This window comes from Rhea pennata, chromosome 3 (genome assembly GCF_028389875.1).
Source record: "Rhea pennata isolate bPtePen1 chromosome 3, bPtePen1.pri, whole genome shotgun sequence".
In the NCBI taxonomy this organism is placed as follows: Eukaryota; Metazoa; Chordata; class Aves; order Rheiformes; family Rheidae; genus Rhea; species Rhea pennata.
Genome location: NC_084665.1, coordinates 67,529,925 through 67,553,662, shown reverse-complemented (window position 1 = coordinate 67,553,662; position 23,738 = coordinate 67,529,925). Strand labels below are relative to the sequence as shown.

General features: G+C 39.7%; 2 protein-coding genes across 4 annotated transcripts in view; both read right to left on the bottom strand.

The window, feature by feature from the left end:
* STX7 (syntaxin 7) overlaps nt 1–17,127 on the bottom strand; it is a 33,475-nt gene extending 16,348 nt beyond the window's left edge. Inside the window, exons 1-3 of one of the 3 annotated variants that reach the window (XM_062572528.1) lie at nt 17,047–17,127; nt 14,724–14,799; nt 10,327–10,487 (exon numbers count right to left, since the gene is read on the bottom strand). In XM_062572528.1, coding sequence (XP_062428512.1) covers nt 10,327–10,408 — 82 coding nt within the window. In that variant the 5' untranslated portion in view covers nt 10,409–10,487; nt 14,724–14,799; nt 17,047–17,127. The remainder of the gene's footprint in view (nt 1–10,326; nt 10,488–14,723; nt 14,800–17,046) is intronic. The other 2 variants (XM_062572527.1, XM_062572529.1) reach the window with 2 other exon arrangements.
* A 5,325-nt stretch (nt 17,128–22,452) lies between these two features.
* LOC134138862 (trace amine-associated receptor 5-like) lies at nt 22,453–23,448 on the bottom strand. The gene has a single exon (XM_062573061.1). The coding sequence runs from the start codon at nt 23,446–23,448 to the stop codon at nt 22,453–22,455; it is 996 nt and encodes a 331-aa protein (XP_062429045.1).
* Between the last annotated feature and the right edge of the window lie 290 nt (nt 23,449–23,738).

The window sequence follows — 23,738 nt, the reverse complement described above, 5'->3', positions numbered from 1 at the left end:
ATTTCCAGCTCCACAACAGAGCTGATGGGAAACTTGTGAATGATTTTAATCCATTTCATTGCAAAGCCTGGCACTTTAACAGGACCTCAAGTTGCCTGGGTAAGTAGACTTCGCTGCTGGGCCTTGCCCAGAAACTGCGGAAGTACGCACACCGCATGAACACAGGTGTTCTCCACAAAAGTTGTCTGAAGCTGTCTTCAGTCTGCACTGAAGACCAAGGTAGCTGTTTGCATGTAAGACAGGTGAATGAGAAGCCCTGAGGAAGTAGACCCTGGAGCTGTCAGCATGCTACCTCAGAAGGAAAGCCCCTCTGCTGAACTCTGGCAGTAAAAGATGCAGGGTGCAAGGTGCCATGCTGTCAAATCGCCTTCTCTCCAAGCAACTGCTGTATCACACACGAAAGAAAAGGATCTCGCTCTTTCCACCTGAAAGCAAGTCTTGTATTAGGAAGAAGCAATACCATATTAGTAACAAAATTCTTCATTTCTCTTCACAGTATTCCTGATCTAGATCTCATAATACATAATTATTAGCTGAGGAAAACTACACAACTACTCTCTGGGGCCAGTCACACACTCAGGGAACAGGTCAGACATGGTTAATGATGAGCCAGAGAAACAATTAAGATGTAACCTGAATTCCTACTGAGAAAATTATTTAAGAGTCAGCTAATATTTACTTTTACTAGGCTAAACAGTGATTCTGTTTATCAGCATTGGAAGCTCAGTGGAAGCTCTCCTTCTAGTTAAAGCGAACACAACAGCACCCAGAAAAAATACTATCACAGCCTCATATAAAAGGTCTCATTTTCTCTAGAGAAGTTGCAAGGGCAGTGAGACTTAACAATGAAAATATTACGTTTTTCAAAAAAAGTAGGAGTATTTGGGAAACATGTTCCTGCCAGATCTGTAACACATACTATTTATTCCATAGACAAAAACAAATTTCACGTATTGTATAACACACTATCCTTGTTTAACACCTGCCTTTCAGCTGCTGGGGAAGAGGAAAGTTGTATCTCCTTTCTCCTTGTCTTCCCTTGTTTTTTGGCTGTCTCTGCAAAAGGTGTTTCATTACCACAACTAAACATGCATGGACATAACTGACTGTAGAGCTTCTTGAACACCAAAATACTTAAGACTGCATAAGAGGTTTCACACTTAAAAAAAAAAATGTAACCCAAAACATAAACAACTCCTCACCTCTAAGAATAGAGTAGCAAACAAAGCTCTCCCTAATGAAGTACTTGCTGGGCAGGATGTAACGCCCTGGGAGTGGCTTAAGAAAAGAAAAATATCCAAACATTTGAGTCAGATCCTTGTTTCTGAAAAGCAAAGAACCAAGAGGAGGGAAACAAGTAGAGGACTTGAAGCCACTCACCTTCTCTGACAGGACTGAGGGATAACCAAGCACTATATTCACCCCTAGCATGAGACAAGGGAAACTGAGGCTGTTCTTAATTTGGGCCACTTGTCAATACGTCCAGCTATAAAACAGGCTTTCCTAAGTTACCTACAATCTTATAGGTAGCTTATCTTCCTGTCTCAATCTCCTTTCTGCTTTAAGTCTGAAAAAGAAAACTTTAAATCCTCAATTAGCCATGATCATCTTAAATTCACTGCAGCTTTATAGCTGGAAGTGAGGTGAAAAGGCCACAAAGTACAAGCATGAAATGAAAGGGTTTTTCATGGGTGCTGCCTATTACTTTGCTGTAGCCTAAAACCTCACTTCTTATTCACACGATTGCATTATAGCCGCACAGCAGCAATTTCCTTCAGTGCTACAGTTCAAGCCAGAATGACCACATTGCCCAATTTCATGAAACTACTGTCTAGTGCTTCCACAGGAAATGCAGTGCCCACTGGGTGTGCACAGAAAAAAACACCAGCAGCAGGAGAAGCACCAAACAGTGGAGTGTCGTACTGCAAAGAGGACAAAACCAGATGAGCAGGCAGGACAAGTAGAGGAAAGGCACTATGACAGTAGAGCAGCATTTGGGACCTGTCATAGGAAGTAGGAGCACCAGAGGCTGCTAGTAGAGGCAACATACAATTAGCTGCGATAGCCCCGCCTGAATATTAACTGTAATGGTGAGGGTTCCCCTGCCAGTGCCACTAACCAGTCTTTCAGTTAAAAAAAAGCAGGTAAGATTTTGGTCACCACACAAGGTCCTCCAATCTAAACTCAGTAGGACTGAAACTAACAATGGAAATATAAAGCTGTTGATATTCAGTCATTTTCCTGGCTCTTGAGCCTAAGCAGATTAAACAGCTAAGTCTTCTCTTGTACACACCAGAAGGGAACTGCCTTTTCCACGCAAGGCTCAGGCTCAGCTATGGCTTCCTATAGCAAATAAGTAGCATGCACAACACCTGCTCCCTTAACTTTCAGAAACATTTTGCCAAAGGCCTTACACATAGAGCCTCTGGTTGGGTAACTAAGAAGAAATCACATGCTTGTTTCCAGTCGAACAAGTAAGTCAACAAATAGCACGTCCAGTTACAGATTAAGTTACGTGGAATCTAATAAAACTTCAAAACAGGTTATTGGAACAGACAAAATGATTTATAAAAATTGTACCAGTTCAAATTGTTTAGCTTTTGTTTGTAGGTGACAGACTTCCTTGATTTATTTGGATCCAATTCAGTGTGTTTTCATTCCACAATTTGATTGAAAGTACTTAACTAAAAAAAAAGATGCTGTAAAAGACTTTCCTGGATCAACCTTTTTTCAAAGCTGTTATCTACAGCAAATTAATTTCAATAAATTCAGTAGACTAGAGTTTTCCATAGGAGCATAATAACCCATTCAAAGCTATCAGTGCAGTTCATACTCATTGAAGATTTTAAATCAATCTCAACTCCACTGTGTTGTATACCTCTTTATCCCTGCTCTAAGCAAGAGTGACAATTTAGCAGAGGAGGAGGAAAGAAAATCAAAGATGGGGGGATAAAATTTGTCCTCAGAGCTCTAACGACAAAAGACTGGAGAAGACTGGAAAGAGTGGGAAAGCATCTTTAAGTCTTGTACGCTCTTCTACTAAGATTTTATTACAGCTTCTAGCATTTCTAAACAGAATTATGCTCCCAAGTGACCAAAAACATAAGTAAGAATGTCTGGAATTCAGGATTTGCCTTCAGTTTTTCAATTCAACTGTAGTAATTTTATGGTGGTATACTACCATTTACAATGGTCTCACAATGAAACTATAAAGAGGGTTTGAGGTAATGCCTTTTCTTCTAATGCATAGGGCATACTAAATGCACATTGTTTAAGCACACAATAACTGATCATGTGATCAATTAGTTCCCCTCAGCTGAGCTGTAATAAGTCACTAAATCAAGCCATAATCACTTTTGAGTCTATGTCCATACCCTAAATTGTCCTTGGAGACTCCCCAAAAGCTCAGAGATTGAATACTTCTCTAAAGACTAGCAAATAATAGATTGTTAAATTATGTATATGATGCAAGAATCTGTAGTAAAGCCATAGGTGCACAAGCAACATAAAAACAACCGACCTAAAGGAAGAAAGTTTGTTTTCAAGGGGTCAGATCATTAATACAGGAAGCCTATTCAGAGGCTGACCTGGAAGTAAAGATATGTAAGACATCACAGATTGGTGTTCACCAGCAAGGAGCTGGTGGTGGTGGTGAGGTGTCGCTTGCCACTGACCTGGGTTTATTCTGAGCCCTTATAGAGGGGCAACCAACTGCACATCAGCTTTATAGGAAATTTGACAGAGGATTCTCTGGATAATCAAACCACCATGCATTCTTTTCCCTTCTCCCTGCAGGGAGGAATATGCAACAGAATCGAATGGGGAGATATTTTAAGTCTCTCAGAGAGGCTCTGGGATTGAATTCTCTAGAAATAGGAAGGAACAGAAAGAGCCAGGAAGAACACTAACAACATTGTTTCCCCTCTCTGCTACAAATGCAGGCTCTTTTGCAAAAGTTCCTTTGTTTAGATAAGTCCATCCATTGCTCAATCAACAAAAGTAATAGTTGCTCAAACAAAATTCTGGGTGTCTTCACTGTTCACCATGCTATCTGTAGATTGCATAGTAGTTCTACAGTTATTATTTAAATGGTTTCTTAAGAAAATGGCTCAATTACAGAGATCTTTCTTCTCTACCTCTTCTAGACCAGTTAATTAAGGTAGAGCAAAACAGTATAGCACACGGAAAGTTCTGCCTTTTCTGCACTTATTATCACAAATAGATCTCTGGTGTCTATGGAAGACACAGTTTTTACTATTCTACCACTAGCATAAATAAATCCCTGACACTCACTCTAATGCAACCTCATTCACATAAGGCAATTTCATAGATCATTTTCCTAAAGAACCAAAATATTTTTAATGAACAAGATAAAACACAGAAAAACATGAAAAATACTCTGCAAAGTCATAAACACATCTGATATGTATGCTACTTCAAATCTGTGTGCTACTTTATCTAGAACAAAGCCTTTAAGAATGGCATGCAAATAATTCATGCTTAAAAGTTTTCAGAAATAGTTTCTTTTTTAAAGAACTGTGAGGTTTCACATCATCATCTCATTGCAGAAGACAGATATCTAAAATGACCTGAAACACCTATGAACTCATTCTCCTCCTATCCTCTGCATCCAGGTCACGGGATGAATATAGTAGATTCAAGTTCACTTTCTCAACTCGGGGTTAACATCTACAACTTGAAATGCAGAGGACCACAGTAAGTGCTTAAACTACCTAAGTAATCAGCTTATTATAGGATTGACTGAAATCACTAAAGCATGAAATTCCATCTTAGATGCAAGAAGCCTTCTTGACAATAATGGCAACAACAACAAAAGATTTGTTGAAAATAGTATGTTCCCACAAAATCAACTGGAGCTATAGGTAACTGGAAATTTTTGACAAAATCATTGTAAAAGTCTCAAAACAAGTTCTATTTTTAAAGTCTACTTGCTTTAAAATTGCACCTGTACAAAACCACACTTTACATATAGACAAAACAGAATTTTATTTTCATGCATGCTCTGATTTTAACACCTCAGTGATTTCATTTACCTCTCAATAGCCCATCTATATATATCCTTTTTAGCTAAAGGAGAATTAAGTGAATCTGTTAGTGACAAACATGGCAGAAACTGTTACTCATAAATGTTTCAGTTGGTAAAAGCTATGTATCAGAACTCTGATATTTTTCAGGGCTTAATTTGTTCATGATTTTCCACAGTTATGTAAAGTGAAAGGAAGTTATATGGGTGTAATTCAATTCCCATTTTAACAACATTCATTGAAAATACTGGCTTACAGAACACTTAGAATACAACAGAAATCAGACAAGCAAAATCACAGGAGAAGTATCACATGATAGAAAAATTACAGAAGCCATCTCTGCTGGCTAAAGTTGACCTTCTGGGAATGTGCAATGCAAACTGATGCCTGTGCTACCTTAAACAGAAAATAAAGAGCCATCAGAAAGCACAAGAGTTCTCAGGAGAAAGCATCTCTCAAAGCCAGATAGTCTCTCTCTTTAGCTGTGTGAATATTGTGGCTATCTGAATATCTGAATACATTGCAGTATGTATGCCTCTCCAGTTAAGCTAATTCTCAGTGTGCATGGAAAAGTTAAATATCATAACACTGACCTTGTCAGTCTTGAGCAAGGATATATTACGACGTTCTTACTGACTTTGCAATTGTCACCAGACAAAATTCTGCCATAGTCAAGGGGCAGGAAGAAAGGCGAGAAGAACATAGTATGAATGCCTCACTTGAATTAGCACAGGTTGTATAACTATTTGATTACAGTTTGTAAATCAGAAATTCTCTAAAACACATCAAACACTGGGTGTACATCTTCAACAGCAGGCTTTGTTCTGTGTTCCCAAGTAAAATGTAGCATATTACTTCTCCTAAATCAACAGTCCTCAAACCCATTCTTGAGATGCCAGTGGAGTGACAATAGTTATCTCTGTAGTCTGTGTTACTCGTGCTCTTCTTTGAGGGTTGTAAAAGTTATCTGTTTAGCAGCCACCAAAAGAAAAAAAAAAAAAAAAAAAAAAAAAGGAACAGAGCAAAACAAAAAAAAAGGCATAAAGGTCTGCTTCCTCGATGACCTACTCATGAAACACAGACTGGAAGGAGGGAGACTTGAGAAGAAGAATGTGTTGGGAGGTGGAGGGGGAATCAAACCTGCTGGTTACCTCCTTGCACAATTCCCATCACAACTACACTAGTTAAATCTTCTCAGTTCAATAGATGAGGCCCTAATTCCTCTAACCATATCATTCCTACTCTTATGACTGTGGGATTGTTCATTGTTCCTGTGAATGAATGCAACTGTCATTATGCTCCTACTGGTAGCATATTTTTAACCAAAAATGCTTTCCCTCTTTTTGCTGGAGAATTTTTTTTTTTAATGCAGAAAACAATTAGACTTCAAAGAGAACTGCTTCTTCTCATTTTCACATTTTTAAGAAGTCTGAAGGGAATGTATTTTTAAATGAAGGTTTTTGTTTGTTTTATTTATTTTATTTACATCTTCTCATTTGCTGAAAAGTCAAGATTTCTTCTTGTAGAATTCACTAAATGCTCTTCAACAACAGAAAAATTGCAATATGGACTCAATGTCCTCGTATTATTAGGCATATCTCTAGCATAGTAAATGAACAAGCTTGGTAAAAATATAGATCTGTAAGCAATCAGGAGTTTTGTCATAAACAAACACCTTTCTGTAGCTCATCTTGTTTCTGTGCATTGTAATTTGGTTACTCTCTTTCTCTGTCTATCTAGTTGCAACAAACAAGTTACCACAGAAAATATTTTAAAGTATTACATCCTGAAGGAAGAAGGAAGAGACTGAGATTTTTCTTAAGTTATATCAGTTATCATTATACTACCACATAAGTGAGAGTTTCACCTATGAAACCAATGGAGTTTTGATAACACTGCTCCTTTGGTAAACACTGATTAAAACACTTTGATAACAGTTTCTCTACCTGTGAAGTCCAAACTGGTAGGAGGTTTACACCCTACATTACTCCTTATATTTAATTCTTCCCATTCTTTATATTCAGAAAATTAGGAACAAATCTCAACCAGCTTTAAGTTTATATTTCAAATGTCAAAGTAAGTAACCTAGATTTTGAAATCTGATATAAGTTAGACTTGGGATTAGAATTATAGTCATTTAGGACCTGATTCTAGACAAGGACTTTCAAACCTTCATCATAATTCGCATTCCAGGACATAGAAATTTAGCAACTGCTTAAGACCTAAGAGGTGCCAAAGTTTATTATATTCTTCTTTATTTTGATTATTTAAATTTGAAATTTCCCTATCTGTTTACAGATTTGCTTCTCATCAAATTTAACATTGACCCAAAAACCAAACCAAAGAGACATTGCTAGCAGGCAGGCTTGCAGAATATCTAATGCATGCTGACATCACTGAGGTTTAAGTACAGAACACTACATCTCATTCAAGAACATGTGATTCAGGCTCCCCAGATTTTATATGCTTTTATTCAATAAGAGTCACATGAACCTTTTCAAATATTTAGGAGCAGACCTCAGACTAACTTTCTCTCTCCTGCCTGAGGACTTTGGCTATCCTACTGCATAGGGTGTCAAAAAGAGCATTGATTTCTGCAATCCCACTTGTGAAGTGGTATGAGTTTAGCAAAGGCATGGAGAAATGCTCCACCTAGATTAGTTCCCAAAACTATTTTCTCTTATATATGTATGGTATATTAAAAACAGTTAATAAAGAACTGGACCAAATGTTTTCCTTTTTGGGGGGCTAATAATTCAATCTTGGAGAAATGTTACAGACAAAATTTCAGCTCTAACACAAGTTTTAATTTTCCAGGTTTTTTTGGAGTGCTTACTGTAAAACTCCACTGTAGTATGAAATCTCTGCAGCACAGTGTTGTCTAATCAAGGAAGTTGTGCTGTATTTCTCCCACAAGTTAAAGAGTAAGTGGAAGAGCCAGCTTCCTTTCAAGTAATCTGTATCTCATCTGTATCTTCATAGTAGCATTCACAGTTTCCTTATACATTAGCAGAAGCATGAATTAGTTTTAAGAAACCTCTTGAAGTGTGTCAGTAATCTGACACTAAATTATCAGTCTTTCTCTCTTCCACTCTATTCATCTTATTCTGAAAACTACAACATCTCCACAATTTCAGGTGCAGGAATCACCAAGAAGAGTTCAAATGGATGGACATGTCTCACAAATGCTAAGCATTTCTGAATAAAAGTGAAAAATCAAGTCAATTACTTTGAATGAAAAACATGAATTTTAGCTCAAGATTCCTTATTTCTTTCTACTTGACCTGGAAGTTCCCAAGGCTCACAACTTTCCAAAAGAAAGCTTGTCAAGTTCTGTGCAGGGCAATACAATAGCTCAAAACATATTTAAACTCTTAGAGAGCCCTATCCAGGAAACTTGCTCAGTATACCCATAGGATCTAGCTCTTCCTAAAATCTACCTGAGGAGAACAAGGTGGAGACTACAGGAGTAGCTGATTGCTTACAATTCAGTGAGATCTAGTGAGGGATGGAATCCAGTTGCATATCTACCATTCCTAGGAACCAACTCAGTCATGGGGTTTTAAAGCAAAAACTCCTGATTTCGAAGCCAGGTGCTACTAGGAAAGACTTGGACTTGGGCCTCAGAAAGGCAGAAACTCCTGCCTGGCACTCAAATCCATCCATCTAAGTTTCAAAAAGGAAAGGAGGACAGGATTGAAGGTAAACCCTGTGGCATGCCTCCTTTTATCTAAGCCTGGGCAGCTCCAGGCTTAGGCACTCCTAAGCCTGTGTGCTCCTTTTTGTGTGCCTTATGGGCATAAGCAGGAGGAGGAGAACCAAGAGAAGAGATGGAATAAAAAGGATGGAGGAGACTACAAACTCGCTGAATCCAGCACAAAGCATTTGTGCTCACTGAGAGTAATCACAAAGCTCCAGTTTCAACTACTATTTTCACTTGGAACACCAAGTCAGAAGGCATAAAACTGTAAGTTGACCAGAGAATTCACTGAGCAGATTTTAGGAAATGAAATGAAGTGCATTTATGTAGCCATTTTGTTAATTTTAGGTTGAGGAAATACAACCCTGATGCAAAGAAGCTTTTGATAAAGCAAAACTGAAATCATCCCTCCTGTCTGTTAACATTTAGAGAAATTCTTTCAGAAAGAAAATAAAAAATGTAGCTGGAAAAAATAGAAAAAAAAAAACCACCAAAAAGAGCTAAGCACATCTGTGCCATGAATCTGTTTCAAGTTTCAAATCCTAAAGCTTGTCTACAGAAATGAAGATCACAGTTCTTAGAAAAACTGACACATTTAACTGATCAGAGTTCATCTGAAGTAGTAATAATAAAAAAAACAATTTCTGCATATGCACAGAGTCCTGCACCACATTAAAAATACATATGCCAAATCCTAATGATATACTGCTGGTGGCTATCCCTGCCTTTGGATGAACAGTATTCTTTGCATAATTTGTGAAATCAAGTCACTTTTGCCTTTTTTTTTTTTTTTTTTGAAATAGACAAAAAATGCATACCAGTTAAGATGAAAAAATAGCCATGACACTTCCCAAGGCTTTTTGGTGTATCTTGTCCAAATGCAAAAATATCATTGTACTCAGAACTAGAATAAGGTTTGGATCCATTCCACTAAAATGTAAACATTCAAATGGGGCACCTTTAAACTCAGGAACATAGTCACTGTAGTTTTTTCATACTCAATGAAGAGAGATGGGCTGACTTGCTCTCTACAGTTCCCTTCCTGAATGGGAGAAAAGGATCAAGCTCCCTATCTGCCCCAACTTACCTCTAATGTAAACATCATACCTGAGTGGCTAAAGAATTAGGTGGGATGAATCTAAGCACAGGTATATTAAGCCTTGCACAATCTTATTTACATATCTAATATACACTTCCAAGGACATGCTGCAAGGCTGTGCCTTCTGTCCCTGCTATGCAATGCTAAGTGCCAGCAAGTATCTGATGCAATCCTTGCTGAGAACCCTAACCTACCATCTTAAGGAGCCACATAACTGGCCAAGACAAAATTGGTTTATGCCCAGCAGCTGTCTTACCAATTGTTTATTCACAAAGCCAAGAGAGTGATAGTACCCTTCTCCTAGATAAATGGCACTTAATCATGCGTGTGAAGGACTGGATCATTTGTGTGAAGTGCCACAAACCCATCACATGAACACATGAAGTCAAAGAGTGAATTCTCATTAATGAATCTGAGAAACTAATCCAGAGCATGGGGTATCACCACTAGAGTTTTATATAAACATGGAAAATGCAACTTACAGCACTGGGTGATCTTCTGGATGTTAGAAGTTATGCGCTGGGCCAGCTGATTAGGATCCCCCAAACCTGCACTGTACGACATGGCTGAGTAGATGAGGCGTCGAGATCATCCAAGATGGGAACAGGTCAGGCAATCTCCACCGATTAAGGACACCTAAAACCTCCCAATAAAAGACAGTTATGTTCTGATCACTGATTTATGAAGACCTTCAATATCATACAGAGGAATACACAGGAGAAGATTAAACAGAACTAAGAATTATCCTCTGCTAAAACAGTTTACTTCAAAGAGAACGCTTTCCTAAAAGAATTAAATAAGAATATGAAGTCCTTTTTGAATTTGGCATGGGCATTTTTGAAACGGGCAGCAATAACCTCAGAGATTTATAACAGGATCATTCTTGTACCACTGCCAGAGAGAGCAACTGCATATGAAAGAAAAATCAGTTCTTTCAGTGTTCATCATCTCTAGTACAGAAGCCAAGGTATTGCATTGGTAAATCCAGGAAACATCCCACCAGCACTACATCAAGTAAGTAACTACAGATATCAAGCTGATTATGCTGCCCTGCAGGTTACATCTCTGCTGGACTAATGAGCTGTTTCTGCAATGAAGAAAAAGCCTAAGCAATTTTGAAAGGGCTGATGCACCAGGGTCCCAAATCCTGTTTGGAGCCCTTGGGCTCTGAGGTATCTCCTAGTAATAAACACTCTGGATTACAGATGAGGAGACTGGGAGTGTACTTGCTACCTTCTACTGACTTGCTGCACAATCATCCAAAGCATTTTTTTTTCTTTTCCCATCTTTGTCTGTACAACATGCAGATTCAAGTTATTCTGTGTCAAAGACTAGAGTCTAAAAAAATCCTGCTTACCTGGATAGAGGCTAGTGTAACAACCCTTGATCGTTCTGAAAACTCTAGGCAATACTGCATTGATTTCGCATTGTAAGACCAAATACATGCAAATTTTCTACTGAGTAAATACCTCTGTGCCTTAATATATGGAATAATTAAGAAAATTCTATGAATTTAGTGGGAAATAGAATCATAGGCATAAAATCTACATAAGCTTCCTAAAAGAAGCGAGTTTAATAACAAAGAATTCTAAGAACTGTTGACATAATCTTTTCTTTTAAAAATTATGACCATTTCTAAATATGTTGGTAGCATGATAACTAGAATGCTAGTAGTGGCCAAAAATATTTTTAGTTAAGTATGATATTTAGTGTTAAAAGTTAAATATCAGAATAGAAAGACAGACAGCAAGAGATCAATTATCTCGTGTAAAAAGACCACCGAACTAAATAAGTCCTTCACAGTTTTTTCTCCCCTTAAATTAGTATTCACCATACAGCTGCCTGTAACACTGCTTTCAGTAGGAGCATTACAATCGAGAGCTGCACTCAGAATATTTCATCCAAGTGTTGACACAGCAAATTTACTGCTTTCATTCCTTCCTGAGAATGTCTACAGCTAATGATTTTAAATATCTTTAAACTGGTTACATTGCACTTTACTGACAGCATTCTTTGAAACATACAGATCATACAATATACAAAAGATTTTCAACTTTCCAGCTACACAGTTGGGCAGCCAAACATGACAAGTAATAAGAGGATGTTCAAAATTAAAAATCGCAAAGTCCACATGACACAGTTCAGCTCTTTGCGCACATCCATTTTTCTAAAGAGTAAATGGTACTCTATCAAGAATAGCTGAGAGGAGTTTCATATAGTGCAGTAAGAATTTGTTCCTAAACAGTCAGTTCAGACACTTATTGATAACAACTCTGAAGTGTCTGCTGAGCTGAGGTCCATGTACACTCTGCAAGTCAGGATACCATCAGCCCTCCTAGCACCTTACATTTTGCAGTGTCAAAATACTGAGTATAGCTTAAAGTTATCTGATAACTTCTGCTGTGGCACTAATAATGATCAGCGAGCTCTTAAGAGTTAGTACTTACATCTATCGCCTTAAAAAAATTACAAGAGGAATGCTTCATAATGTGTACTAAACAAAGCCTGTCTTTCATAGCCATAGTTATGCTACTCTGCATGGTACTGACTGAGGACCTACTTGTAACAGTCAACCGTTTCAGTCAGTAATATCTGTACTGTGATTTCGACAGTCTTCATTTTAAAAATCTAGAAAAGGATGAAAGTTGACCCAATTCTTTAGCCTTTTCTAATTTGAACTTGTGATTTTAAAAGCAGTTTTCTACTTCTACGTATCATGAAACAATCCCAGTTTTTAGTATATAACACTAAATAAGGTATTATGAAAATATTTCAAACAAAAATATTTATATCTAGTTAAAGTGCTAACATTCTTTCAGTTTCTCAAGTTACTCTTTGGGGAAGTCCCCTTGATTATTCTGAAGAGTTACATTAAAAAGAAAAAGGAAAGAGGGTAGGAAAGAAATGCAAAGAAAAACATATGTTTTAATCCAGATTTATATCAAGTCGGAGATTAGCAATGTGAATGCATAGGTGTGATAACCCATAGGAGTTCTTCTGCCAACAGTGGTATTCCAGAGCACATTAATAATACAACTGGGTGGTAAGATAAGCTTATGGTCTCTGATATGTCTGGGGCCAGAGAGGAAAGAGGGGTAAGTGGACAGCCATCAGCTTTTATCACACCCCAATCATCACCACAAACTCCCAAAGGCAAGAAAAAAGAGACCAAACAGCCCAAAGAAGAAATATTTTGTTTTAAAAACAGGAAGTATTAACTTCTTCTTCATACAAGTACTTAAAGCAGCATAGGCTTCTGAACTGAAAGAACATCCCACTTTCACTCAGATATAATTACTTGTTAGCTTAGAGTTGCCCAAATTCCTCTGAAAACACAGAGAAATAGTTGAGCCCTTGGGAAGCCAATGCGATCACCTCTGATGACTTTGACAAGGTCAAGATTTCATCCACCAGAACACAAAATGCACGTATGCACCAAGCATTTCTTTCCATATAACGTCAACAGAATTATCCCTCAAGACCCAGAATTTCCACAAAGATTACCCCCTTTTCTACTTTAACTACTCCATCATGAAGCTATTTTGGTATTACTGTCTGCAGAGCTTTTCAAATGGGAAAAATCAGTAATAAGCTGCAGTTTGGGGAAGAACACTTGGCATTCAAACAGGAACAGAGCTACATTTGTGGTAGTTTTTAGTTCCTCTGAAAGTTGCAGTCTGGTGTGTGCTTTTGATTATAGCTTTTATCTTCTGCTTAACAGCTTTGTCTTGAATTGATATACTTAGCTGCAACTAAGTTTGTCTAACCACTGGAAAAAAAAGTCCAAAGAACTGAATCTACTGCCACAAATGAAATAAAGAACTAGACAGCTTAATCAATGCTGAATGAAGCAAGACCTCATTGCATACGCAAAACTGTTTAAAAAATTAAAAGAATCATTACATATTTTTTCTCAATTTCTGCACTAAATTGTTCCCACATACACAGCCACTTCTGTAACTAAAGCAAATAACAAACCTGAGTATGTCTTCTAGAAAGATGTTCAACTCATCAAGGCATGGAAAATATCCATTTTTCCCTTCGCTATTTTCTGTAGAATTACTACAGAACAGAGGCCTCTTTCCATCACCGAGGCAATAAAGTTGGTGCTTCACAGTCAAGTAACTCTCCACTGCCATTCTTGAAAGTGTTGTAAGGACAAAATGAGGCGATGTGTCAAGCACAGCATGTTTTAGATTGCAGCAACAGTTGCCTATCATGCAGGCTCCCATCAACTTCAGTTAATGCGCACCTAATCTATTGTGTGTTTTCCCATTTAAACATTCCAAGAGCTTTCCTCCTCCTCCTCCTCCTACTAAACCTACTCCATAGCCACATTAGCATAAGAGCACTTAAAAAAATACTGGCACTGGCAAAAAAATACAGCCAGTTGCAATGTTAGCTATAGAATATTCATATCACAGTAATAACAATGATTAATAAGACTTCTGCAATATGGAATTGGTCAATCTATTTCAGCTCAGTAGATTTTACCACCCGCAGTACTGAGATGACACTAAGTGCGTCTACAGACTGACACTGGCAGCTTTTTAAAGCAACCCAAAAAACATACCATCTTTGAACAGCAGCTCTTGCTGACCTTAGCAATCCCTTTAGAGTAGGTAAAGTTAAAATTAAAAAATTAAAGCTTTTGAAATAAAGGACAGACTAAAAGATAAGTACTCCCTGCTATGGCATCAGAGGGATTTTCATAACTGACTCATAACATACAGTAATATACAGGTGAGAATTAATATTATTTTCTCCAGTGGGGACGAGGAAGGTAAATTTTGTCTGGATGCATCTACTTTTTTTCCTCCCCTTATACTAGACTGAAGTACTTTGAAAAAAAAAAAAAAAGAGAGATCATACTTCCCACCTTGTGCTTTTACAGTTCCTAATGTGCTGGAATCCTGGGCCACAAACTTCCAGATACTTCCACAGCACCATAAAACCTATGGAGCATAATACACATGCAAACAAAATAGAGTAAGGAAAATTCTACTTAAAAGGAATGAAAAAGCCTCTGGATTTTAGCTTTTATCAGCTATTTTCAGGTCAAAGTCAAACTTACATCCTGTTTGGTACTGAAAAACAGGCCAAGTTTGTTCAAAACTTTTGTTGTTCTTATGCAGTAAGTGACACAGAAGACATCAAAAAGTATTTTCCTATTCCACTCCACTAAATTATTGTGTAAATTGTATCCTGAAAATCAGCCACACACAACATACAGCAAAACACTGTTTTCAAAACCTTGTCTACAATCCATATGGGGACAGTTTGATTTCCCTGACAGTCTAAAGCTCAGTGTCACTGTCACTGTCAGTTCACTGTCAGGGTAAAATTGAAAAGGTGTAATTTCTGTAGATTTTGATTTTTAAATTAGACTGCTAAGAATTTCTGATTAATATATAGTCACAGAGTCATACAGGCTGTGGGGAGACTTTAGGAGGTCTCTAGCGTGACATCCTGCTCAAATTAGAGTCAGAAGTGAGTTTAGACAGCCTGCGGAGGGCTTTGTCCTGTTGAGCCTTGAAAACCTCCAAAAACTGAGATTCCATTTCTCAGAGAAACCTGTTCCAATGCTTAATTATCCTCATGGGGATATTTTTTCTTCCGAAATCCATGTTTTCCATGGATTCCATGTTTTAATTTATAACCATAGTCTCATCCTCCCACTATGCACTTCAACGTAGAGCCTAGATCCATTTTCTCTAAAACCTCCCCACAGGTACTAGAAGACTGCTATTAAGTCCCCTGTAAAGCTTCTCTTTTTCAGGCTAATAAAGCCCAGTTTCCTCAACCTCACCTCAAAAAATAGACTGAAACACACCAAAGCCAAGTTTTACTTTGTGTAATAACTTGAAATACTTTTTAACACGAAAAATAAGAATTATTAGACTGTGCAACAACTGTGCAACAGAACACACTAGTTCTCAAGGAAATACCATAACAAAAGGAATTATATGTTCCCCAGAGAACACAAAGTGTTTAGAGGCCTCACAATGAAGCTGGAATAGTAAACCACACACTGGATACTGGAACTATTTGTGAGTGGAGGGAAGGCAGCACTTAGGCTGAAAATGAAACAGAGATGATTGTTCCAAAGTGCCACATTCCTTATGATCCAGGGTTAACAACATCTTCCAGGAAAATGATAAAGACCAATGACATCCAACACCTAGTGCAATACACCTTTTCTCATCCAAACCTCCCTAAAGGCAGCTTGTGCGCCTATAACTCAGATCAAGTATACTGATGTAGAAATTATCTTTGCGTAAGGTTTGATTGCACTAAATACTGATTCTCTCCAAGGCCCACCAGAATGATGCCGTGCTGACACATCACCGTAAACTCTCTTTCTATATCCTGCATGTAAATATGTTACTAAATATTGTCGCACGAGGTTACAAAAGATACTTTCGTGCAAGATATACAAAGACAGCTTATGGCAATGCCTCAACATAGCATTTAGCATCCCTTTCTGGAATTTCAACCTATTTTAGACATGTTTTGTCTTTTGTTTTCTTCTTTTTCTCTCTCCTTCTGTTAACAGCCCTAAGCTGAGAACGGCAGGATGGCAGCGCCTCCGGAACACATGACCGTGCTGATCCGTCAGGAATCCTGCGCGCAGCTGCACGGCACGCGTGCTTCGTTAGCTGTGCGGAAAGGGCGAGAAGACTCGGGCACCCCCGTCCTGGCAACAGGGGCACCAAGATTTACCACGAGGTTACGTTAAGAAGCCGAGCTCTGCGCTTCTCGCGAGGCAGAGCCAAGCCTTTCGCTTGAGGTTGCGAGAGGCGTCCACGTCTTATGTGGCGGCAAGTCGCTCCCTAAGAAAAGTGGGGACAAGGTTGTGCCAGAGGCCCGAAACACCAGGCCCGAGCTAATTTTTTTAACATTCACGCTATTTTTACAATCTCCCTTCCCTCCTCTGCTACGTTTTGCTCATTTTACATGTGAGATGACAGGAAGGACATTCGGACACCGCGACGCCGCCCATCACCGCGGGGAAAGAGCCCGCGGAGCCGCCGCTCACCGCTCTCCCGCCGGGCCCAGCAGCGCCGCGCCCGCCCGCCCGCCGCGCCGCGCCGCGCCGCGCCGCCAGGCCCGGCCCGGCACGGCTCGGCCCGGCCCAGCCCCGCCGCCGTGCAGCCCCTTCCCCGCCCGCTCCCCCCTCGTCTCCCGGCCGCGGCTCTCACCGGCCCCGGCCCCGGCCCCGGCGCGCCTGCTGCCCCGGGCGCGGCAGGGCGAGTCGCCGCGGCGGGCGGCAGCGAAGGGGGCGGGCCGGGGCCTGGCCGCCCGGCGCGGCGCGGCGCGGCGCAGCGCGGCACCGCCCCGTCCCGCCCCGTCCCGCCGCAGGAGCCGCCCCCGGAGGCGCCGGGCTGGGCCAGGCCGAGCCGAGCCGAGCCGGGCCGGGGCAGGGCGGCCTGGTTGATCTTGGAGACGCTGTGATGTACGTGAAACAGCGCGGAACGAGCAGCGCCCGGGCTGGGACCGGCCCGGAAAGGGATCTCAGCCGGACCCGGCCTCGCCTCCAGGAGAGCTGCGGCGAGCGGGGAGCTGCCGCGGCTTCGGGCCGCTTCCTCGGCGCGGCGGGTCGTTGCTGCCGAGGCGTAGTTCCCAGTCACTGCTAGGATTTAGAAGTAGGACGGTGAACACAGTAATGGCACCGTGACCTAGTAACGCTAATAAAGAAGTCCAATAAAATACAAATACAGCCTGGCAGAGTTTAAAATCTGAGGTATCTACTCCTTTCAGAAAGGGTACTCCTTACGGAGGTGATTTCTAATCTTCTGTGAGGCATGCTCAAATGAGAGACAACAGGCTCCAGGATTGGTAGGCCCACATGTATTTCTTTCAATTGATGCTGAGAAATAACCTCTTTTTTATTTGTATAAGTTAAAGTTACTAAGACAAGCACTCTGATACATCTGTCCTGGCATTTGCTGCAGGAATGGTGTGCGTCCCTTCATTCCCGTTTTCAGATGCCATTTCGATAAGCAACTGCCCTACTGCTGCTACGTTGCTGGGGCTTTTTTCCCTCAAATTGTTGGAACACTCAGGATAATCCGAGATGATCCCACTAGGTGGTGCGCTAGTGACAGCATGATTCGCTTCCCTTCCGAGGGAAGGCCCAGCCTCGATCTTGATCTTCACGTTTCTGTCATACCGATTGATCGATTTCTCTCCGTTGACTGCGCTTAGTCAGTGTTGATTTACAAAGCTTCAGCTGAGATCGTTGTCAGCTGTCCCCCAGAAAACACTACATCTCTTGCTATCCGATTTCAAATGCGTGCTTCTGATTAAAAAAAAAGAGAAGTGACCCTTTGTCAGTGAGAATACTTTGTCTGCAAATCATCAGTTGGATACTTTTTTTATATAGCTTGGATGCAATGTACAGTCACCATAAACACTGGTCAGTACTCATGCTCTAGAAAAGAGGTATCCAGATGCTTTGCTAGAGACACTTGGGGCTTTATGGACAAAACACTGCTGCTGACATGCTGCTCGTAGCTCACGTGGCATCCGTCTTTCATTGTTCAGCAACTCAGAATTTTTGTGATACCATTCTTTAATGCAGCCAATTGCTACAAAGATATTACAGCTTGGGAGGAAAGTTGGAAAACAAACAAATCATTAAAATGTTGTCCATGCTATGAAAATATTTAAATGGACTCTTTAATATAATTGTATAAAATAATTATGAAGATACAGCTAAGAAACCAGATAGAAAGTCCTATTTATTGGTCAGATATTGCTAAGAGCATTATCTCCTATAGAAAAAAAAAATTTACTAGAGAAATGCTACTCTAGATAAAAAGAGAATATTCATGCAGTTTTGGTTTGATTTCCTTTACTAACAAATACACATGTTTTCCATGGTGCTTAATCCATGAACAGGAGTTGTGAAGAAGTGTGTCTTGTATTCGAAAGATGCAGAAAAGAAGTACTGCCACACATTTCATGTATGAAATAAGTCATTTCACTGACTTATTTCTTAAGCTCCCATGTCAGTATTACTGGTATATTGAGTTCAGAATCAAATATGCACCTCCTTCAGGACTACCTTTCCTGCTGTTTTGGGAGCATGATTAAATTTCAGTTGATTGAGTGAAATGAGGAAAAGCTCTGGGAGGAAAAGAAAAAATGTGGAGACCCTGCTATAGATAGATACAGGGTACCATGAAGGATGCTTTGGATATTCTGTGATTCTGAAAATCAGGGTATATACTATTTTATAATTCCTGTTATTATATTCCTGCTGCTGCTTAAACTGAACTGAAAGAAGAGTCACCTCAAAAGCAATGTCATTTCCTGTTTACTGTCAAGACTCGTGAGGGTTCATATACAGTACAGTACCTGATACTTGGAAGATTTGAAAGTAAACTGGCAACAACACAGTGTGATTTTGAAGTGACACAACTTCCTCCCAAACCAGTGTCTGAATCCATGAGCTCTTCCTGACTCTGTATTTCTGCCTCCCACCTCCTGCTCCTGCTCTCAACCTGAGCCCATCGGCACGCAGAGCCCAGCAAGGTGGTGGCCCTGGGCAGGTGGCTATGGGGCACGCAATGCCACTGGCACCAGAGCTGCCTCTGGCAGAGGATTTGGGTAGTCGTGCCTGCATGATGCACAAAGAAATGGTAGGGAGGTGGCCCAACCCTGTCCTCATATTCTTAATGAGTGTCCTCTTTCCAAAGCATGAGTGGTGCTTAAGTGATGCATAATTTACTCTATGGGCAAATTTCATTCTCTGCTATCACATTTCATTTATATGCTTCTAACTATAGATTTGAAGAGCAACATTGCTAATATTTGCTACAAATGGCAAACAGTATAGCTGGATTTTCCAGGTGGTTGTTATTAATGCACTCCATTAGAGTGAAGAATTCCTGTTATTGCTGTTGTCTCTGTTTGCTAATTTAATTAAACTATCACCTCAAGAACCTGAAATAAGATTATGTTCATTTTACACCAGATGCTGTACAAAATTGTGACGTAAGATGGTTTCCAGCCTGAACAAGGTTATGGTCTAATTATATGGCCAAATTTTTTTTATGGCCTGTTGGTTTAAATGACTCTGCTGACCATTTATATGTTATTTAGGCTGATACTTATTCTCCAGTAGAGGTACTTAATGTGATAATATGTGTTTTAAATGCATGGAGAAAAATTCTATTCCCAACATTGATAATGTTTCCTAAAAAAAGGGTGAAAATGGAATTCACTAGCAGCTGATTTTCCAAACTCTCTTTGCCTTTCTGTTTAGTTCTGTAAGACCGCATTATGTTTTCATCCACAGTAGTAAAACAAGCTGATATTGATAGCACATTATGTTAAAGCCTAGTCTTTAATTAAGAAGTGCCTGCAAATACAAAATCTTTCAAACGTCAGCCAAACCAAGGTTTAAAATGATAACGTGTTTAATTTTATGCCATAACTATAGATACCAATCTGTATACATTAAGAGTCTTAATCTTGAATTTCAACCCACAATCTAGGTCTTCAAAGATATTGTACTGGAGAATTCACACGCATTCCTCTGGTAATTTGGCATCTAAATCTCTGTACGAATCCCATTCTGCATTTCTTTTGTAGCTTGGTCACTGAGTTTCGGAACTTTACTACAGAAAGTTCATAAGTCTGTGCTGTGGGGATCAGATTTTTGCCTTCTGCTACAGCCTGGAGCAGAAGAGGAACAGGAGAAGAGTCTTTGGTTTCTGTCTTAAGAATCAATGAAGATTAGTATTGCAAAGCGAGGGAATAACAGGCACTGAGAGCATGGAATGAGATTGAATGTCACTCAACTACAGGCATTAGGTTTCATAAATATCTATATTTAAAAACACTGAACCACGTTTTGTAGTCAATCCGTATTCAGGACACCCCTGAAAAAAACTCGTAAGCCCTGTTTCTCCTTTCCTTCCTCCAAAAATGTGCTTTAAGCTTTAACTATCCTAGAAAGAAATGATATTTTTTTCTGACTGAGTCTTAAGATTATGGACAAAACCCAAAGGATTTGAGATAGTCATTGTCAGAACAGATTACAACATCCCAAAGCTCTAGCTCATTTTTACTACTAGGGGCAAACTGTTCTTGCCATGCCAAAAGCTTACCAATATGATGAAAATGAGATAAAAATGTTTTACCCTTTGGTTTATTACATTTACAGCATGCAGCTGCTACACTAGTTGTTTTATTGCACTAATTTCCTACACAATATCTGCTGTACAAATCCTTTCTTTTGTTCTTATAGGGTGTGATTCAGTTGCTGTCTATATTGAATGCAAAATTGACCACTAGTTTCAGTAAGCTCTGGAAAACTGGGCCTATACTGATTGCTTACTATTAGTTGCATGATATAATTTCAATAGCTGCTTGCTCTTTTTGTGTTTGTGACTCAGAAAATGCAGCTCAGCTGTAAGATGGAATGACTTTTTATTAGGAGGCCATTGTTCTAAAGACTTGAATAACATTCAAGCCTAATAATTGTTTTACATAACAATAACAGAAAAAGAAAATAAAGTTCTTCTTCTTATTATTATTAAGCTGCTTGTTAATTTTTTGTAAAAGAGAGTTTGTTCTGCTTACCACTATTTAAAGTTTTTCTGAAAAAATATGCATCTAGTGAGATAGAAAAAAACTCCATTGTGTATAATGCAAAATTTTATTATACAGCTTGCTGCTAAATAGAGATCTCAACTTATCAGATATCCCCAGAATTAAAAATGGCCTCAGTAAAATACATAGACATAGCTGGAGAGAATGAAGAATCTATACTGACATTTTATGTTCAGCCCAAGTATGTAAGCATATGCTAGTTTGAATACCTGGTGCAGTTCATGTCCTCCCTCTTCCCCCTTCTTCTACATCTTATGTATAAGAGAGGCAGAAAAGGTGCAGAGAAGGGGAACAAGGCTGTTCAAAAGTAAGGAGAAGTCTTCTTACAAGGAATGATTCACCAGGCAAAGATCCTACAGGTCTGAATAGGTACAACTGAGAATTTTAGGATTATACCTCCCAGAGGTAGCTTTTGGCTCAGGGGCAAATCACTGGATGCTAGGACAATAATGCAATATGTATCAGCATAACCTTGCTCGGTCATCTGCTACTGGCCGCTGACTTAGTAGATCTCTTGATCTCACACCTGCATTTACACATGTATGCTTTTCTGAACTTGAAAAACAGACACACACAAACACGCATACACAGACACAAGTAACTTGCTAAATCAGGACCTCCTTCTTCGCTTAAAAATAAGCTAATTGCCTGTGAAAAAATATGTTCATAAACAGGTTGCTATTAATTCAAGACATCTCAGGAACAGTATGGGCAGGCTCTTTTTGGAATTGATTACAGTGTTTTAAACACTTGTCAGCATTATTAAAACAAACATAAGAGTTCAGTAAGATGTTTTCTGGAAGGTAAGTCACAGGGAGGTATGTTTAGTTAAACCTGGGATCTACCCAAGCCAACTGGTTTGGGAAAAACAGAAAGTAAGAAGAAAAACACGGACTAACTGAATGGTAAATGATATTTCATGAGAAATGCATTGCTGTGTACACAGCCTACATTATTTTCTACAGTGCATATGAAGGCTATGGTCATTCCTGGTACAAGTCTACTGTAGATGTCCTGGAACAAGAGATCCCATGAGTTAGGACTAGTTTCACAGCTTTCCTAAACCAACGGTAGGAAAATACATAGATCAAGGGATTGCAGGCAGAATTAAAGTATGCAAACCAGATTAAGATGTCAAAGAGAACTGGGGGAGTAATGAAATCTAGAAGACTGTCTACCATGGTATCAATAGTAAAGGGCAACCAACACAGGAGGTAGATTCCTACAGCTACCCCGAGCGTCTTTGCTGCTTTCCTTTCTCTCTTGGATGCTCCTATGTGTAACTGAGACCCAACACTCTTACTCATGTTGTTTATGAGTCTGGCTTGTTTGTTAGCTACAGTAAATATTTTTATATACAAAACTATCATGATGAGGCAAGGAAAGAAGAAAACCGGGAAATTCAACCAACCCCACAGCTTGTTGAATAGCAGCTGACAACTACCAACACAGGGCATGTCTTGTGAGAAATGGCCCAGTCCTTCTGTGATCGCTTTAGCATAGAGGAAGACAGAGGTATAAACCATAGGGACTGCCCACCCCACCCCAATGTAAATGCAGGCCACCCTTACAGTGAACTTAGTCGAGTAGAGCAAAGGGTCACAGATAGCGCAATGCCGGTCAATGGAAATGAAACACAGATGAAATATGGAAGTCAAGCAAAAGACTGTGTCCAGAAAGGTGTGCAGCCTGCAGAAGTCATCTCCAAAATACCAACAGCTCTCTACGGATCGGATAGTGCTAAAGGGCAGCACGATTAGCCCCAGGAGAAGGTCAGCCAGGGCCAGGGAGAGGAGCAAGAAGTTAGTTGGGGTGTGCAGGGCTTTGAAATGGGAAACTACAACAACAACGAGCAGATTCCCCAGCACCGTGAGCAGCACACCCAAGGCACAGGCTAGATAAATGGCCAGCTGGATCCCAAAAGGGTGCATGGTTCGAAGGCAGGAGCCATTTGCCTCATAGCACAATATGGGGACCATCCCCTCTTCTGGGCCAGGCCCTGGGGCTGAGCTCGCATTAGCCTTCCCAGGTCCCCAGGACCCTTTCCACGATATCCACAAACCTGGAAAAGGATTCAGCTTCCAACAGAGATGCCAGATGACTACCTTGAAAGTAAAAAAAGGCAGGTTAGAGGGAGAGATGCGTCTTTTAATTACACATTTTAAAAAGATGTTGGATAGTTTCCATTTTTCAAGGAAAAAAAACCCTATTTTGCCTGTGTTACAGTTCTATCAAAGTAAAGTAGTTTCAAAACAGATTAACATGTTCA

Bases quoted from the DNA above. Each gene is read 5' to 3' on its own strand.
- LOC134138862 (XM_062573061.1), bottom strand. From the start codon at position 23,448: ATGGTCCCCATATTGTGCTATGAGGCAAATGGCTCCTGCCTTCGAACC.